The sequence below is a fragment of the Triticum dicoccoides genome, chromosome 7A (genome assembly GCF_002162155.2).
Source record: "Triticum dicoccoides isolate Atlit2015 ecotype Zavitan chromosome 7A, WEW_v2.0, whole genome shotgun sequence".
Lineage (NCBI taxonomy): Eukaryota > Viridiplantae > Streptophyta > Magnoliopsida > Poales > Poaceae > Triticum > Triticum dicoccoides.
In genome coordinates, this window is record NC_041392.1 from 420,223,621 (window position 1) to 420,239,844 (window position 16,224).

At 43.5% G+C, this 16,224-nt stretch overlaps 1 protein-coding gene across 2 annotated transcripts; it reads left to right on the forward strand.

Annotated features, from left to right (window-relative positions):
- Positions 1-3,676: 3,676 nt before the first annotated feature.
- Positions 3,677-14,395, forward strand: LOC119328941 (stomatin-like protein 2, mitochondrial). Of its 2 annotated transcripts, XR_005159226.1 has the most exons (10): positions 3,677-3,875; positions 3,957-4,203; positions 6,003-6,152; positions 8,075-8,132; positions 8,301-8,393; positions 13,008-13,040; positions 13,418-13,509; positions 13,639-13,698; positions 13,783-14,108; positions 14,183-14,395. XR_005159226.1 is itself a non-coding variant. In XM_037601930.1 (9 exons), the coding sequence occupies exons 1-9, from the start codon at positions 3,760-3,762 to the stop codon at positions 14,032-14,034; spliced, it is 1,101 nt and encodes a 366-aa protein (XP_037457827.1). In that variant the 5' UTR covers positions 3,677-3,759; the 3' UTR covers positions 14,035-14,395. The 2 variants fall into 2 exon arrangements, 1 of the variants encoding a protein (XP_037457827.1); XM_037601930.1 differs by having other exon boundaries at positions 13,783-14,395.
- The last annotated feature ends 1,829 nt before the right edge of the window (positions 14,396-16,224 follow it).

Sequence of the window (16,224 nt, forward strand, 5' to 3'; positions counted from 1 at the left end):
CCGCGCCACCGAAGCTCCGGCGCCGAACTGCGCCGCGCCGGCGACTCCTCCTCACCAGCTCCTCCAGCGAGCTTCGGCCACCCCCACGACGAACTCCGGTGACCACGAGCTTTCCGGCGAACATCGGGTTCCGCGCGTGAACAGTGCCGCCGGATCCAGATCTGAAAATTAGGGTTGACTCCATTTTCCCCTAAGTCTGCAAATTATATTGCCATATTCATCGTACCGTAACTTTGCATCCGTAAATCCGTTTTGGGCATATAGCATATCAAAATGTTCGTCTCAGAGAGCACATCATTTCATCTCATTGCATCATTTTCATTTGAGTTCATCTTGATGCCCGAAATGCTGTTGGAAGAGTGCTATTTGAGTTAATTGTCAGATCTGCTGCTCCAAATAGCTATTTGTCATTTTTGCCATGTTTAATGTGTGCATGGTATACCCCTGAGCTCTACATATGTTTTGTTATATGCTTTGTCATCTTTCCAGAAGTGCCATACATGTATTTTTGTGATATATGTGGTGACTAGCACAAGCTTGCAAAGTGATGCATTCGTTAATGCTGATTTCAGGGACTTAGCAATTCCACTAAGTCCTTGGTCTGTTTTAATCAATATGCCATATGTTCATGTTGTTTCCTATTGATCCGTGCCTCTTTTGAGGATGACCAGTAAGGGTGATTTGTTAATCTTGTAGTGCTCTATCCATCCATGTCTTTGTTTGCAATTATGGAGCACCCTAGCTTGAGTCAATCGAGCTCTACTTTTGCTATTTCGTGAATCTGGGCAGATTGTCTACTTGTTAGCGATTTTGCCGAGGATGTTGTAGTTGATCCGTGCATACTATGTTGTTGTTTTTGCCATGTCTAGCTCGTATAATGTGTATTATTGATGGGTGTATGCTTAGATTGTCATGTCTTGCTCTGTAGTGAGTGCATCGAGCTCGTAAACATGCCTACTTGATATCTGATTTGCATGCTCCAGTTTTTCTCTAAGTCTGTGATCTGTTTATGTTTTTGCCATGTTCACATGCTTGCAATTGTATTTTCTGATCCCTTTTGGATCAAGGTCACTAAGGGACTTTTGTTAAGCTCTTTGAGTAGCTCCATGCCATGCTTTACTTTACCATGTTAAGTTCCTGTAGAATATAGTTTTCATGCTCCAAAGTGTGCTATCTGATCTGAAATTCCAGACAAGTGTTAATTTCACTAAGTTTGAAATCTGTTTACCAATTACACTTTTGCCATGCTTGTTTTAACCTGTTAATGGATGAATTGGCCATAGCTCAGTGTTCATATTTTGTTAAGATTCATGAATGGATCCCTGCCATGTATTTTTTTGCCATGTTTGGGTGCTGTAGTATATTTATCTTGTTGCATTTAGATGACTACTTGCTGTTTATCGCAGACCGGTGCCATATTTGTTTTGCTTGCCATTTCCAAACCGTGTCTCTGATTCCGGCGTTCTTTATATTGTTTTCAAGCGAAATCATCTCACCTTCCCAGTGGCACACTTGGATTTTCAATTGAGGCCAGGTTCAATCATTCCTTGTCAAATCTTGCATATGCATCACATATCGCATCCCACATAGCATACCATGTTTGCATCTTGTTGCTTGAGTTGTGCACGTGGTTGATTGCGTTCCTTTTACTTGTTTGTCTTATTTGGATAGAGAGACGAGTTCACTAACGAGGAGCCCGTTGAGTTTGCTTTCGAGGATTCAGTCAACTCTAACAACTTTGCAGGCAAGATGATCATACCCTCGAAATCACTTCTATCTTTGCTTTGCTATATGCTCGCTCTTTTGCTATGCCTTTGCTACGATGCCTACCACTTGCTTATCATGCCTCCCAAATTGCCATGTCAAACCTCTAACCCACCATGTCCTAGCAAACCGTTGATTGGCTATGTTACCGCTTTGCTCAGCCCCTCTTATAGCGTTGCTAGTTGCAGGTGAAGATCGAAGACCGTTCCTTGTTGGAACATTATTTTCTTGTTGGGATATCATTATATTATCTTATTAGCTTAATGCATCTATATACTTGGTAAATGGTGGAAGGCTCGGCCTCTCGCCTAATGTTTTGTTCCACTCTTGTCGTCCTAGTTTTCGTCATATCGATGTTATGCTTTCGGATTTTGCGTTTCTTACGCGGTTGGGTGATAATGGGAACCCCTTGACAGTTCGCCTTGAATAAAGCTCCTCCAGCAATGCCCAACCTTGGTTTTACCATTTGCCACCTAGCCTCTTTTTCCCTTGGGTTTCCGGAGCCCGAGGGTCATCTTATTTACACCCCTCCCGGGCCAGTGCTCCTCTGAGTGTTGGTCCAACCTAGAGCCCCTTGCAGCGCCACCTCGGGGAAACTCGAGGGCTGGTTTTAGTTGTACGGATTGCTTATCCGAGTGTGCCCTGAGAACGAGATATGTGCAGCTCCTATCGGGATTTGTCGGCACATTCGGGCGGTGTTGCTGGATTTGTTTTAACTTGTCGAAGTGTCTTGTAGAACCGGGATACCGAGTCTGATCGGAATGTCTCGGGAGAAGGTATATCCTTCGTTAACCATGAGAGCTTGTCATGGGCTAAGTTGGGACTCCCCTGCAGGGATTTGAACTTTCGAAAGCCGTGCCCGCGGTTATGGGCAGATAAGAATTTGTTAATATCCGGTTGTAGATAACTTGAACCTTAACTTAATTAAAATGAATCAATTGAGTGTGTTACCGTGATGGTCTCTTCTCGGCGGAGTCCGGAAAGTGAACACGATGTTGGAGTAATGCTTGCCGCAGGTTGTTCTCTAGTTATTTGCTCGTGCTTTGCCTTTTCTTCTCGCTCTATTTTGCGAACAGATTAGCCACAATACATGCTAGTCGCTTGCTGCAGCTCCACATAATTACCTTGCCTTTACCTATAAGCTTAAATAGTCTTGATCGCTAGGGTGCGAGATTGCTGAGTCCCTGTGGCTCACAGATTACTTCCAAACCAGATGCAGGGCCTGATGACTCCGTTCCAGATGACGCGCTTGAGCTCAAGTGTGAGTTCGACGAGGACTCACGCCGTTACTACGTGTCTTTCCCTGATGATCAGTAGTGGAACCCAGTTGGGGCGATCGGGACCGTGTCGCATGTTGGGTTGATCTTTTATTTTGGCACCGTAGTCGGGCCATAATTATTATCTATATTACATGGGATGTTATGAAGATTGCCTTACTTGCGATATTGCTTTCAATGCGGTTATGCCTCTAAGTCGTGCTTCGACACGTAGGAGATATAACCGTATCGAGGACGTTACAGATACGGTGGGATATCAAGAGGATATAGATCATTGAGTGAGATAATTGTACGGTGTAGAGCATGAGATCGTTGTGAACGCTCCTAGCTAGCTGGGTTATGATATTGTTTAGTAATTAGCCGACATAATAGTATTTGAAGTTTCTAATGTATTATTTTTGTGATAGAAAAGAAAATAAATAAGAAAAAGAGAGAGTAAACCGTGAGATCTGGTCTCATATAATTTTTTTGAAGAAAATTATATAAGACCAGGTTTCACGGGTTAGCAGATGAGATCCATTCTAATGAATAACACGTGATATTCATAAATTATAAAACATTTACTCACCCCATATGGCATTCACAAATCATAAAACTCATATAATTCTTTTGAAGAGTATCGACTCGCCTAAATCACGGGAGGAAAACCTCACACTTCCTTCCGTCTACCCGAGTCGCCCGAAAAGCCCAGCACTTTCTTCCCTTCCGATTTCGCACGATGGCGACTCTCCTCCGCCGATCCACCGCCCCCGCGCGGCATCTTCTCCTCCTTCCCCGCCAGCTCGGCGCCGCCCGGTCCATGTCCCGCTACTACGCCCGTGACGAGGTTTCACGGTAACGCTTAAATCCCTAGCACTTCCTTCCGCGTTCCGGAACCTTCTAGCGGTCTGACGTTTCGCCGTGTGGTGGTATCAGGTTCGACGCGCTGAGCACGCCGGTGAACTGGGGCGTGAGCATCGTGCCGGAGAAGAAGGCCTTCGTGATTGAGCGCTTCGGCAAGTATCTCAAGACGCTCGACTCCGGGATCCACGGGCTCGTCCCCCTCGTCGACCGCATCGCCTACGTGCACTCTCTCAAGGAGGAAGCCATCCCCATCCCCGACCAGTCCGCTATCACCAAGGATAACGTGGTCATCCAGATCGACGGCGTCCTCTACGTCAAGGTATACCTCGTTCTCGCCTTGCCTTTTGGTCCTCACTAGCGAGGCTGCATTTCTGCTGTTACTTCTAGGGATCTGGTGCTTTTCCGGTCGTTCAGGGGAGATGGTGGATGAATGCGGCGTGTTTCGGTAGAAGTTTCGTGTTATATGTTGTCATGAGCCACCATCACATTGAATTAGGACAGGTCATCTGGTCTTAGAAATGCGCCTCAATGATGGATTTTTACAGCCTCAAGTTCATGCTGTATTGCTGCTGTTGGTGGTGGTTTGATACTCCAATCCGGAAGTTCTGTCACAATGGAAATTACTCTGGAGAACCAAGCTGGAAGTGTGAAGACGGGTAGATAATACTTGATTTGGAGTTTAGGACAATTCATCTGGTTGTTAAAACAGATTTCGTGTGTGATGCTTATATTTGTAAATTACTCCTCTTGTGGCCACTTCCTGAGCAAACTCAAGATTTCTGTTCACCTTAGTTATCCACCTAACATTCACAGAGTCAGCTTGCCTTGTATTAGGACAGAAAAGATATCCCATAGTTGGTATTCTTTTTCCGGTATTTATCAGCATGGGATATTGGGGTTTATTGTGGTACTGCGTGTCCAGTTTATGCAGGTTGCTCTACTTCTGTGGGGATATTGGTTGTGGCACTAGTTGTCCAGTTGGTGCAGGTTGATCTACTTCTGTAGGACTTGAGGATGGGTATAGCATGCTCCTCCTGATTGCATTGAGCTGTAGATGCCATGGCCTATGTTTAACGTGATCAATGCATGGGCTCACTTTCAATGACTGTAGCATTAGCAAAGTTAAGATGATGCATGGCCTCATCATGTAATTCTCTGTCAGTTACATGATATCAACCAATGTTGTTCCATACTGCTTCTAGTTTCGACTCGTATGTTGGCACTTGTATCATTCTTCCATACCTTGTCTGCTGTCTATGTTAATCTGGCTTATGTGCATCTGGTAGGTGATGAGGGTCCATAATGAACAAGGCTCTGGACTTGTGGTGCACAAAAGTGTTAGGGTCTGACCTAGGGCCACAGCAGTAACAATTGACTGTAAAAGCAAGTGTGTGGATATGCTGCTGTTCAAATTTCATTGGCAGAGGGTGCATACATTTGTAATAATAATTGACTTAGGTGCTCTCTTGGTAATTTGTAGGTCCATTCTTGAGCATTTCACATGGTTTGGGGTATATCCTGTTTAGATTGTTTGGGGATATAGATGGTAAAGCTCCACTGCAATGAGTTGCATTTGTACATGTACTGCTCATTTCCTTGTCATGTAATCTTCACAGGATTCATGGGAGCACACTTAGTTTTTTTTTGATTCAATGTTGTTGAAATGGTTCAGGTTGGATGGCAACTGTGATGAATGGTGTAATTGGTAGTTAGATTTGTATTTCGTGGGTATGTATATGTTTTGTTTGATCATAAAAGTTAGCAAGCTTGCTTTATCTGTGTTGAGGATATCTGACACTTTCAGATAACTCGTCACAGTTGATTAATTAGTTATGTCTGTTTATGCTCTTTCCACTGTACAGGTTCATATTGAGCATTCTTGTTATTTTTATTGGTCTAATTCATGTATCTGCAAGTTAACTAAAGAAAGAAACATTTCTCCATTCTCTTGTTAAGAACTTAAGATATATAGCAAGTATTTGTGTTTTGATTATTTACTTTGTGAAGTGTGTGGGGATTCGCATTTCTACTGTCAGCGTTCTGGAAATCAGAGACTGTTGCTGGCAATTGACAAGTCCTTAGTATTAATTCTTATCTTTCTGTTTTTGAACTTTGCAGATTGTTGATCCCTACCGTGCTTCATATGGCGTGGAGAATCCCATTTTTGCAGTCATTCAACTTGCGCAGACAACTATGAGAAGTGAGCTTGGAAAGATAACCTTGGACAAGACTTTTGAAGAGAGGGACACATTGAATGAGAAGATTGTGGTATGACATTTTGTTCGCATCTGAGCTATTTGTTTTTCTTTCTATATCAAGGCAACTGTTGCAGAGAACAGCACCTACAAGTTATTATAAGTAATAAAAGTAATGGGCAGTGTTCTTATGTTAACTGTAATACTATGGCCTGTACATCATCTATATACCAACAAATCCTTGTTCTCATCTCATCTATTCAGAATAGCTAGACTTTGTTAAGTGTGGTTGTTTACATTGCTCTGATGGTAAACTAAATGTTGGTTTATGTATTAAATATTTTTTGCAAGAACGAGGAATTAACTTACAAATATAAACATGGAATATAAAGAGCAGTTGCAAAAACAGTAGGGTCTTTACTTTATACAGTAACATTAAATGTGAAAGCCTGAAAGGTAAAATAACTTTATTGCATCTGAGTTTTCAGCAACAACATCCTAGTTTGATTTACCAGTTCTGTATATAAAGTTCTTCTCTGAAGAATAATTGTACAATTCCTTTGAAGATTGATTGCCTTTTTCTGTGGATCACTGTCACTAAATGTCTGTCATGAAGTAGTTGTATCTTAAAATCATGCCCCTTTTAACTAGCCAACTTAACCAAGAAGTAAACCTGGGAACAGTTTGGACACAAACCACAATTTCAAATCGGTTTTCCTATTGGTCTCTTTTGGTTTGGATTAAATGGGCTGAGCTCCTAATGTAAGCTGGTTTGGTTTGGGCTTTTCCTATTATCGGTTCGGTCTGGTTCGGTCTGGTCACAGAACAAACAGTCTCAAACCATTCTAACCCATGGTCGGAGAACTAAATCAGGGACCAGGTTAGGGTCCCGATCAAAGCAGTCACCCTTGTTTTTGCCGGGAAAAGCAATCACCCATTGGCAACGTCTTGTCGTCTCCACTACTGGTGCCGATGATGATGCTCCTGCTCGCCATGTCACGTCCATGCTCTAGTAGAGACACAAACCAGCATCGACCAGGTTCTGGCGGCCTCGTCCCGCACGCCTCCGCCTGCTACGCCATGGCCACCGCCGGCTGCTCCTCCTTGGCGACATGGAGCCTTGCGCAGTGCCGCGGCGACGTCCCGCGGTAGGACTGCATGCTCTGGTTGGCCGTGGCGGTGCGGACACGGGCTACATGCTCAGCCTTCTCAACACCCAGAACGCCACCGGCATGGGCTGATGTATCTGGTCGCGTTCAACCAAGCGCAATGAAGCTCATGTCCAACGACTCCGGCGACGGTGCGAACAAGGGGCTGGCGATGGGCATGGCGCAGCTCGGTGGCGGCGGAGGCGGTGGCGAACTGCAGGCTGTGTGTGGCGCAGGCCGTGGCCGAACTGCTCAACTACTGCCAGACAGTGTGATATACAACAGTCACATGGCGCCCTACGAGGTGCCCCTTCTTCCCGCTCGACGGCGCCGGCGAGTTGGCCGATGAGGTCGGACAGTGCGAACAAGATCGTCTTATACCGTGATGGACGGAGTGCAGCTAGTCATATATAGTATCTAGCATTATAGCTTGTTCTATGTACGTACGTTGTGGTGGTGAGTAACATGCAGCAGCAGCTAATCACCCTTCCAACGCCTCTCTTCCCATAGTAATTGGACACGCCCTTGGTTTGAAACTTCAGATTGAAATTGTATGTGGGGACTGGGTTGGATGGGTTTGGCTTGAAAATACGTACAGTTTGGATTGGTTTGGATTATAGCATTTGCAGTTTGGTCTGGTCTGGTCTGATTGTTCGACTTATACTTGTATGGATTGGGCTGGGTTTAATCTGGATTACAAACTATTCCCAGGTTTACCAAGAAGCAACTTAATATTACAAAGTCATGTGCTCTTTTTCTTCTAATGTATTGGGCTTCACTATTTCCATCTCCTTATCATACTTCAGCACAGTTATACATTGTACCTTCTGAAATTCTTTTTTGACAGAGGTCCATAAATGAGGCTTCGACAGACTGGGGCTTGAAGTGTCTTCGTTATGAGATCAGTATGTTTTTCTGTTTTTGACATATTACAGTTATATCTGTTTAATTTCTGGTGTTTCTAAACCGATCCTGCATATTACTTTCCTCTGAGATCAGTACCTTTTCCTGTTTTTGACCTATTAGATTTATATATCTGTTAAATTTCTGATATTTCCAAACCGACTTTGCAGGGGACATTTCTCCTCCACCGGGCGTGAAGAATGCTATGGAGATGCAAGCAGAGGCAGAAAGGAGAAAGCGTGCTCAAATTCTCCAGTCAGAAGGTGAGTAGCACATGATCTTTTATCTTTGTTCAAATTGGTATTTTCTCTAATAATTCATCTGAAAAGGGGATGCCTATGAGATGGAATCCACCTTTATTGTAGCTTAACCACATTAATTCATCCCAAGTGCTTTACTGTTAGTGATGTCTATGTTAACCTATTTTAGTAGCAGTGATGGATTGTGATATTTTAAGTTGTGTTGCTTGAAAATAACAATAAAAGTTGGGACGCGGCAATATGGTTCATACCGGCATATAGTCCCATTATCCTGACCGAACGAGTTGCTCGATGGATCGCTGCCGCCTTCATTAAATGAGACTTGTGCGAGCGGCAGATATTCGTTTATTGACTGTGCGCGCTGTAGTCGTATAGGTACGAGTTCTTCGTGACGTAGAGAGTGCTCCGTACATTTCGTAGCGCACGTGGGGCAGGACCCACAACTTAGACATGAGGCTGGCAGGTGGACCGGAGTACAGTGGTTGACTTGTAGCTGTATGATGGTACATATTTTTTTTTTGGACGCACTGCATACAGAACTCCACCTTTCCAAGGAAGACTATAGGTGCCGCAGAGGGGGAGAGGATGGAAGCGCTCGCCGCACCTACAACAATGGATGGCGCCGCTGCGGTGATTTTCATGTGGATCTGGTGCCAGTAAGCGTATAGCTATATGATCTTGCTGAATTTGCCGCCCCCACTTGTGTGAGCTGATCTGCACGATTCGCCGTTGCAGTCTGCCAATCTTCCCCAATGGAGTGCAGCAGTCGGGGTCGGATCTGAATGCAAGAAGCGAAGTGGGTAGCAGGCTTGTGGGAGGCGTTCCGGAGTCGTCCGTCGCGGCGGATTTGCAAGGCGGCGAGTTGGAAGCGAATGATGCTAACAGCAGAAACAGGGTGCCCTCCGAGTCCGGTGAATCTGCAATCAAGCCGGATCCCCAGGCGCCGGGGTGGATTAAGAGCTAAACAACTACCAGAATGTAACAAATTCGCAGTTCGTAATTCTGACTTGGGGGACAGCAAGTGCTAGTGTGGAATCCCTGACTGTTTTAGGAGCAGATAGAACAGGTTGGAAATTGGTATGGCGCATGCGTATTATGTATGCCACTGAGCATGATGGGGGGTCGCAAATGAATTGTTCATTCATATTTGCAAGTAGATTGAATACGTGAGGCGATGTGTGTTAACGTAGGAAAGATTATTTCGGAAGTTGCTGACAGATTGCTGAACTGACACCAAGGCATTTTAAAGACAGTCAGTGGCCTTTTTTTTTGGGATCAAACAATCAGTTTCTTGGCTTAGTATGTATTAAGTGGTCAATGATGCACCGTGGCGTGTATACATGTCATACTTGGATTTGCTAGGAATAAGCATATTAGCATGTCGTTGGTACTTGTCATTGAGATGTGGTCGTTCGCTAAATAAGCTTCCTTTTGTTTACCACAGGGTTAGAGTTGGTAGTAACCCACTTGAAAGAGCACCATAACCTAGCAGGATGAGGGTTCTAGAAAAAAAAACATCAAAGGCTTTGCAGACAGCCCTGGAAATGAAGTGCGTAAACCAGAGTTGAGTGCCACCTTAGACTCACTCACAGAGGCGTGTGACTTAACCTATATTTCTGGGAACATGGGTTTGGTATCTGGTGTGAGAAGAGTTTAGTCCCAAACAAGTTGGGGTAGGCTAGAGCTGAAACCCATTAGATCTTGAAACCAACTCATGGTTATTGCACGTGAATACTCTGTACTCTACACGCACCCCTGTCCATGGCTAGTTCTTTGGCGATATTCCAGTCCTTCAGATCTCTCCTTGCGGATTCCTCCCTTGTCGAGTTTGGTCTACCCCGACCTCTCTTGACATTATTAGCACACTTTAACCATTCGCTATGCACTGGAGCTTCTGGAGGTCTGTGTACCATCTCAGACGATGTAGGACAAGCTTCTCTTTAATCGGTGCTACCCTAACTCTATCATGTATATCATCATTCCGGACCCGATCCTTTCTTGTGTGGCCACACATCCATCTCAACATGCGCATTTCCGCTACACTCAACTGTTGAACATGTCGCCTTTTAGTCGGCCAACACTCAATGCAATACAACATTGCGGGTCGAATCGCCGTCCTATAGAACCTGCCTTTTAGCTTTTGTGGCACTCTCTTGTCACAGAGAACGCCAGAAGCTAGGCGCCACTTCATCCATCCGCTTTGATTCGATGGCTCACATCTTCATCGATGTTACCATCCTTTTGCAACATTGACCCAAATATCGAAAGGTGTCCTTATGAGGTACCACCTGCCCATCAAGGCTAACCTCCTTGTGCCTAGTAGTACTAAGGGGTTGTTTGGTTTGTGACTAACTTTGCCAAAGATTGCCACACCTATGGTTAGGCAAGTTTGGCCAACTTAGGTGAGTGTTTGGTTCAAGCCACACCTTAGGCAAGCCACACTTGGGTCCCACATGGCATACATACAAAAAGTGTGGCAAGATTCCCTTAGGCTTGCCAACTTGTGGCTCTCATTTTGATGAACTAACCTTAGGCAAGCTTGGCAAAAATGTGTGGCAAAGTGTGGCAATACTAGGCCTAGAACCAAACAGCCCCTAAAACCACACCTCTTGTACTCAGTTTTAGTTCTACTAAATGAAACCTTTTGATTCCAAAGTTTGTCTCCAAAGCTCTAACGTTCTATTAACCCCAGTCCAACTATCATTGACTAGCACCACATCATCCGCAAAGAGCATACACCATGGGATATCTCCTTGTGATATCCATCATCAAGGCAAAAAGATAAGGGCTCAAAGCTGACCCTTTGGTGCAGTTTTAATCGGAAAGTTATCAGTGTAGCCATCACTTGTTCGAACGCTTGTCACAACATTATTGTACATGTCCTTGGTGAGTGTAATGTACTCCCTCTGTAGACTAATATAAACGGCCTTATATTAGTTTACAGAGGGAGTACTTTGTTGGGACTTTGTTTCTCCAAGGCCCACCACATGACATTTCCGGTATCTTATCATAGGCCTTCCCCAAGTCAATGAAACACCATATGCAGGTTGCTTCTTGTATCTCCATAAGTTGTCGTACCAAGAAAATGGCTTCCATGGTCGACCTCTCAGGCATGGAATTAAACAGATTTTTAGTCACGCTTGTCATTCCTCTTAAGCGGTGCTCAATAACTCTCCCATAGCTTCATTTTATGGTCATCAGCTTAATTCCACGGTAAATAGTACAACTTTGAACAGCCCCCTTGTTCTTGAAGATTACTACTAATATACTCCGCCTCAATTCTCCTGGCATCTTGTTTGCCCGAAAAATGAGGTTGAAAAGCTTAGTTAGCGATACTATCGCTATGTCTCCGAGGCCTCTCCACATCTCAATGAGGATACAATCAGGATCTTGTTTGGGGGTACTTGGTAAGTCCCTATTTATGCATATTTGTGCCCATTTCTGAAAATAGGGGTGTAACTAATCAGGAGATTGGTTAAAGAAACAGGGGAAGCCATTGTGTGAGAACACAAGGTTCCGCCGGTGTGGATGCCCAGCGATGATTAGGCTGCTATGCATGGTGGACAATGGATGGTACATAACGGAGCACCGAGTGAAGCACAATCACATCCTGACACCAATATGCAGGGAGATGATGCATTGGCCATCTCACAAGCACATTGATGTGTACACAAGGGACCTAATTAGGAATTCGAGGAAGAATAATCAACATTAGTAAGGTGTACAACATTATTAGAGAGTTCTTCGGAGCAGTGGAGAAAGTGCCACTCACGAAACGGCCTCTATGGAATCTCTGTGGGCAAATAAGTAGATTCGAAGCTGATGATGATGTCAAGAAGACAATTTGAGGTTTTCGATGTGCTACTTCCTGTGTCGGGGTTTATTGGGCCCCTTACATTTTGATCATAAAATTTAACTAATAAAATATGAACTATATGTCACAATAATTATATGGTAGGAAAGCTCTTTCAAACAAATATCTAATAGTATAGTTTTTATAATATACATCTCATATTTTTAGTCAAAGTATGACCCAAAATTCAAACGGACCCAAAAAGGATCCTGAATTCTTGTTTCGGGTGCAGGCTGGTTGTAAGGGTAGAATAAAGAAACTGATGTGGACAATTGGCAACAGCCAATGAATTGGGCCATTGGCTTCATTGGTATGACTCGTCAGCAGATCATATGGCCTCACACCCAGTCCAGCAAAGTATGCTGACGCCATGACCGTATAGGACCGATGATGGCCCCAACATTTATGAAGTAGGGACAGGTCATGCAAGCACCATGCAATAACAAAACTGCTGTGCGGACAATGCATGCCTGCACGACAGCGGCACGATAGGCAATCCAGCCGTGTACTGCACGTTGATGGTATGCATGGATGAACTGATATGCGCTGTTGTGCATAAATCGTCCGCACAGCGTTGTGTGCATAGCAGCGCTCATATAATAATAGTGTTAGAATCCTGAATAAGTTAGTTTATACAACCAACTGCTCTGATCCCAAGGAGGACCAGCGGCTCAGATAACATGCGCATATAGTAGTATGACCTATATGAAATTTTACTAAAAGCTGGGTCTTTATGTTTGACACTTACCATTTATTCTTAACAGGGGCTATGTTGGATCAGGCAAACCGCGCCAAGGGTATGTTCAATTCAAATCTTATCATTTCTATGCTGCAATGACAACGTGGTCTATTGATTTGTGTAGCATGCATCGGTTCTGTTTGTGCTATTTGTTCTGCCATCACCCTCCTTGCTTTCAAACTTGCCCATCTCCCCATTTGTTGTGCTAACCTCTTCAGATATGGTCCGCATGCACCTGATAAGTTTTGTCATAATTGTGCTCACATCATGCATCCTCTTTATTCTATTTATCATGTTCATCATCTTGCTCATTTGAAGATTGGGCTGCTAGTGTGGATTGTTTTGGTTAGGTTGAAACATTTTGTTTTGTATTTTTTTTCTGAAGGGGAATTTGTGTGCCATTTGGGCTCATTTATTTTTGGTAATAAACATCAGGTGAGGCTGAAGCGATTCTTTCCAAGTCACAAGCTACGGCCGAAGGGATTAGAATGGTCTCAGAGTCCATGAGAGCTGAAGGCAGTGCTGAGGTATCATGATTTGCCAACTCCCATTTTAATATTGCATTTAATTGACATTACTGTTGCTTATGGAGAAGTTATCTATCAAAACAGTAAGGTTTCGCTGCTCATGTTGTGCTGTTCATTCTCTCCTGTCAGGCTGCAAAACTGAGAATTGCTGAACAGTACATCACAGCATTTGCTGCTCTGGCCAAGAATGTGAGATATTTTAAGTTTCATTTCCCTGATTCATGAATCCTTATGGTGTTTGGCAAAGTACTGATGTTTCATTATGAAATGTAGACCACGACAATGCTTCTTCCAAGCGATGCTGGCAACCCATCATCTATGATAGCCCAGTCTCTCCAGATATACAAGCATATAAGCCAGTCCAGCAGCCTGAAAGGAGGGAACCAACAGGCAGAAGAAGTTGAGGAAGCAGGACCGCAAGAAGAGGGCGATACGTTCGGCCTGCCTTCTGTGACCAGCGCGATGCCACCCAGCACGCAAACAGGCCATGGCAGCACGTTCTCCCTGCAGAAGCGTAAAGAATGATCAGCCTGTTCAAGTACCGAAGGGAACCCTTTTTAGATAGGAGGGTGTCACTGAAAACACCAGCAGCATTTGAGGTTTCGAGCTTAATTCATGTTATGTTGAGTCGGCTTAGGTTGATATGGTAATTGACCTTACATTAGTTATCCAGGCGCCAAATGCAAAGGAGGCTAGGCGACTGGGGAGATTTTGACGGCAGCCTACTTGTGTAATGCAAGTATATCGCTCACGATGCCAGCATACTCTTGATGGCAATATTTCACTGCAGCCTTTTATTCGTGTGTTCCGATGTCAGTTTTACATGTTCACAGTTTGCATGTCGTCCTACTCTATTTACTTCTGCAATGGTTTTACTCTGGATTTTCGTTCTTAGCAGTAAGTCTCTGGATTTTCGTTGAGAATCCGTGGCAAGATTTCTCTACGGATTTGGATTCTACCAATGATTGGCCATTTGGAAAGGAAAACGCTTGGTTTCTAATGCTGGAGAGTAACTTAGACTAGTAACATATATATGTTGGGTCCGTCTATGTCACATCTAGATGTGAGATAAGTTTTTTTCCTGTTTGTTTGTCCTGTTTGTTTGATTTTAATTTGTGAAAGCTCAAAACTAAAAACTACCTCGTCCTGCGTCTGCCTTGGTGACCGGCGTATATGCAAATCTGGTCACTAGCTCCCCTCATAAAAAGAAAATCTGCTTGCTAGCTACCCATACAAGGAACCTGATCGCTAGCTTTTTCTGGAAAACAAAATGATCGCTAGTGCTAAATCGACTTGTTAGCTCTTGCCTCTGATCATTATACATTTACAAGGACATCTCCCATAGCTAGCTTCGAGGCTACCAACGATTTATTTTATTTTTTGCCTATTGGTTTTTGTGTTTTACACTATTATATTTATATAATTAATTTTCAGTAAAGAACAAAATTTCATCAACACATATTTCAAAAACATGTTCATGAATTTACAAAAGTTTTTTCAAACTATAAAAAATGTTGACGAATACCAAAAATGTTCTAATATACGGTGAACAATGCTTTAATATATGATGATCATTTTCTGAATACACACTATTTTTTTCCCAATCCACACTGAACATTGTTTTTGGTATACATGAACTTTTTTATATACGATGAACTAAAAGCGAACTTTTTTTATATACATTGAACTAAAAGTGAACAGGAAAAAACAAATAAAATAGATAAATAAGAAGAGAACAAAAAAAATAAACACATTCGGATTTGCTTTTAAACTTTTTATCAGCATGAACAATTTTAGAAAAATGAACTAATTTACAAATTTTGAAACATGTATTGAAACCTGTGAATTTATGAACAAACAAAAATTACCAGAATATGAAAAAATGAGATCAACTTCTGAAAAGTAAAAAATAAAAAAGGAGATGTAAAACAATGAAGAAAAATGATAAATAAAAAAGCAGAAAAAGATGAAGAAAATGAAGCAAAACAAAAAAGGTGTCCTAGCTGCTTGGGTCGGCTCATCTTCAGTTTGTTCGCCGACTAGGGTGGACTTGAAAGTAGGAAAAAAATGTTGGACCCCCAATGGCAAGTCGAGGGTGGACTCTCAATTGGGAATAAAAAAGGTCGGACCCTAGTTGCGAGTCGAGTTTGGACTTGCAACTGGCGACGAAAATGGTTGGACCCTAATTGCGAGTCAAGGGTGACTTGTAGCTGGGACTAGAAAAGGTAGAGCTCTAGTTGCGAGTCGTCAGTGGACTTGCAACTGGGAAAAAGGTCGGCCCCAGTTGCGAATCGAGGGAGGACTAGCAATTGAGACTAAAAAATGTCGGACACTAGTTGCGAGTCGAGGGTGAACTTGCAACTCGGACAAAAAAGGTTGAGCTCTAGTTGCGAGTCGAGAGTGGACTTGCATCCCGGACAAAAAATGTTGGGCCCCAGTTGCGAGTCGATGGCGAACTTGCAACTTAGACAAAAAAGGTTGGACCCTAGTTGCGAGTCGAGGGTGGACTTGCAACTCGGACAAAAAAGGTTGGGCCCCAGTTGCGAGTCGAGGATGAACTCGCAACTCGGACAAAAAAGGCTATGCCCTAGTTACGAGTCGAGGGTGGACTTGCAACTCAGACAAAAAATGTTGGGCCCCAGTTGCGAGTCTAGGGTGGACTTGCAACTTGGAAAAAATTCTAGCCCCATTTGCGTCGAGAGTGGACTTACAATT

Excerpts from the sequence above, each read along its gene's own strand:
- LOC119328941 (XM_037601930.1), top strand. The coding sequence starts at position 3,760 with ATGGCGACTCTCCTCCGCCGATCCACCGCCCCCGCGCGGCATCTTCTC. Across the intron at positions 13,510-13,638 it reads GAGCTGAAGGCAGTGCTGAG|GCTGCAAAACTGAGAATTGC; the intron begins GTATCATGATTT and ends CTCTCCTGTCAG. Across the intron at positions 13,699-13,782 it reads TTGCTGCTCTGGCCAAGAAT|ACCACGACAATGCTTCTTCC; the intron begins GTGAGATATTTT and ends TATGAAATGTAG.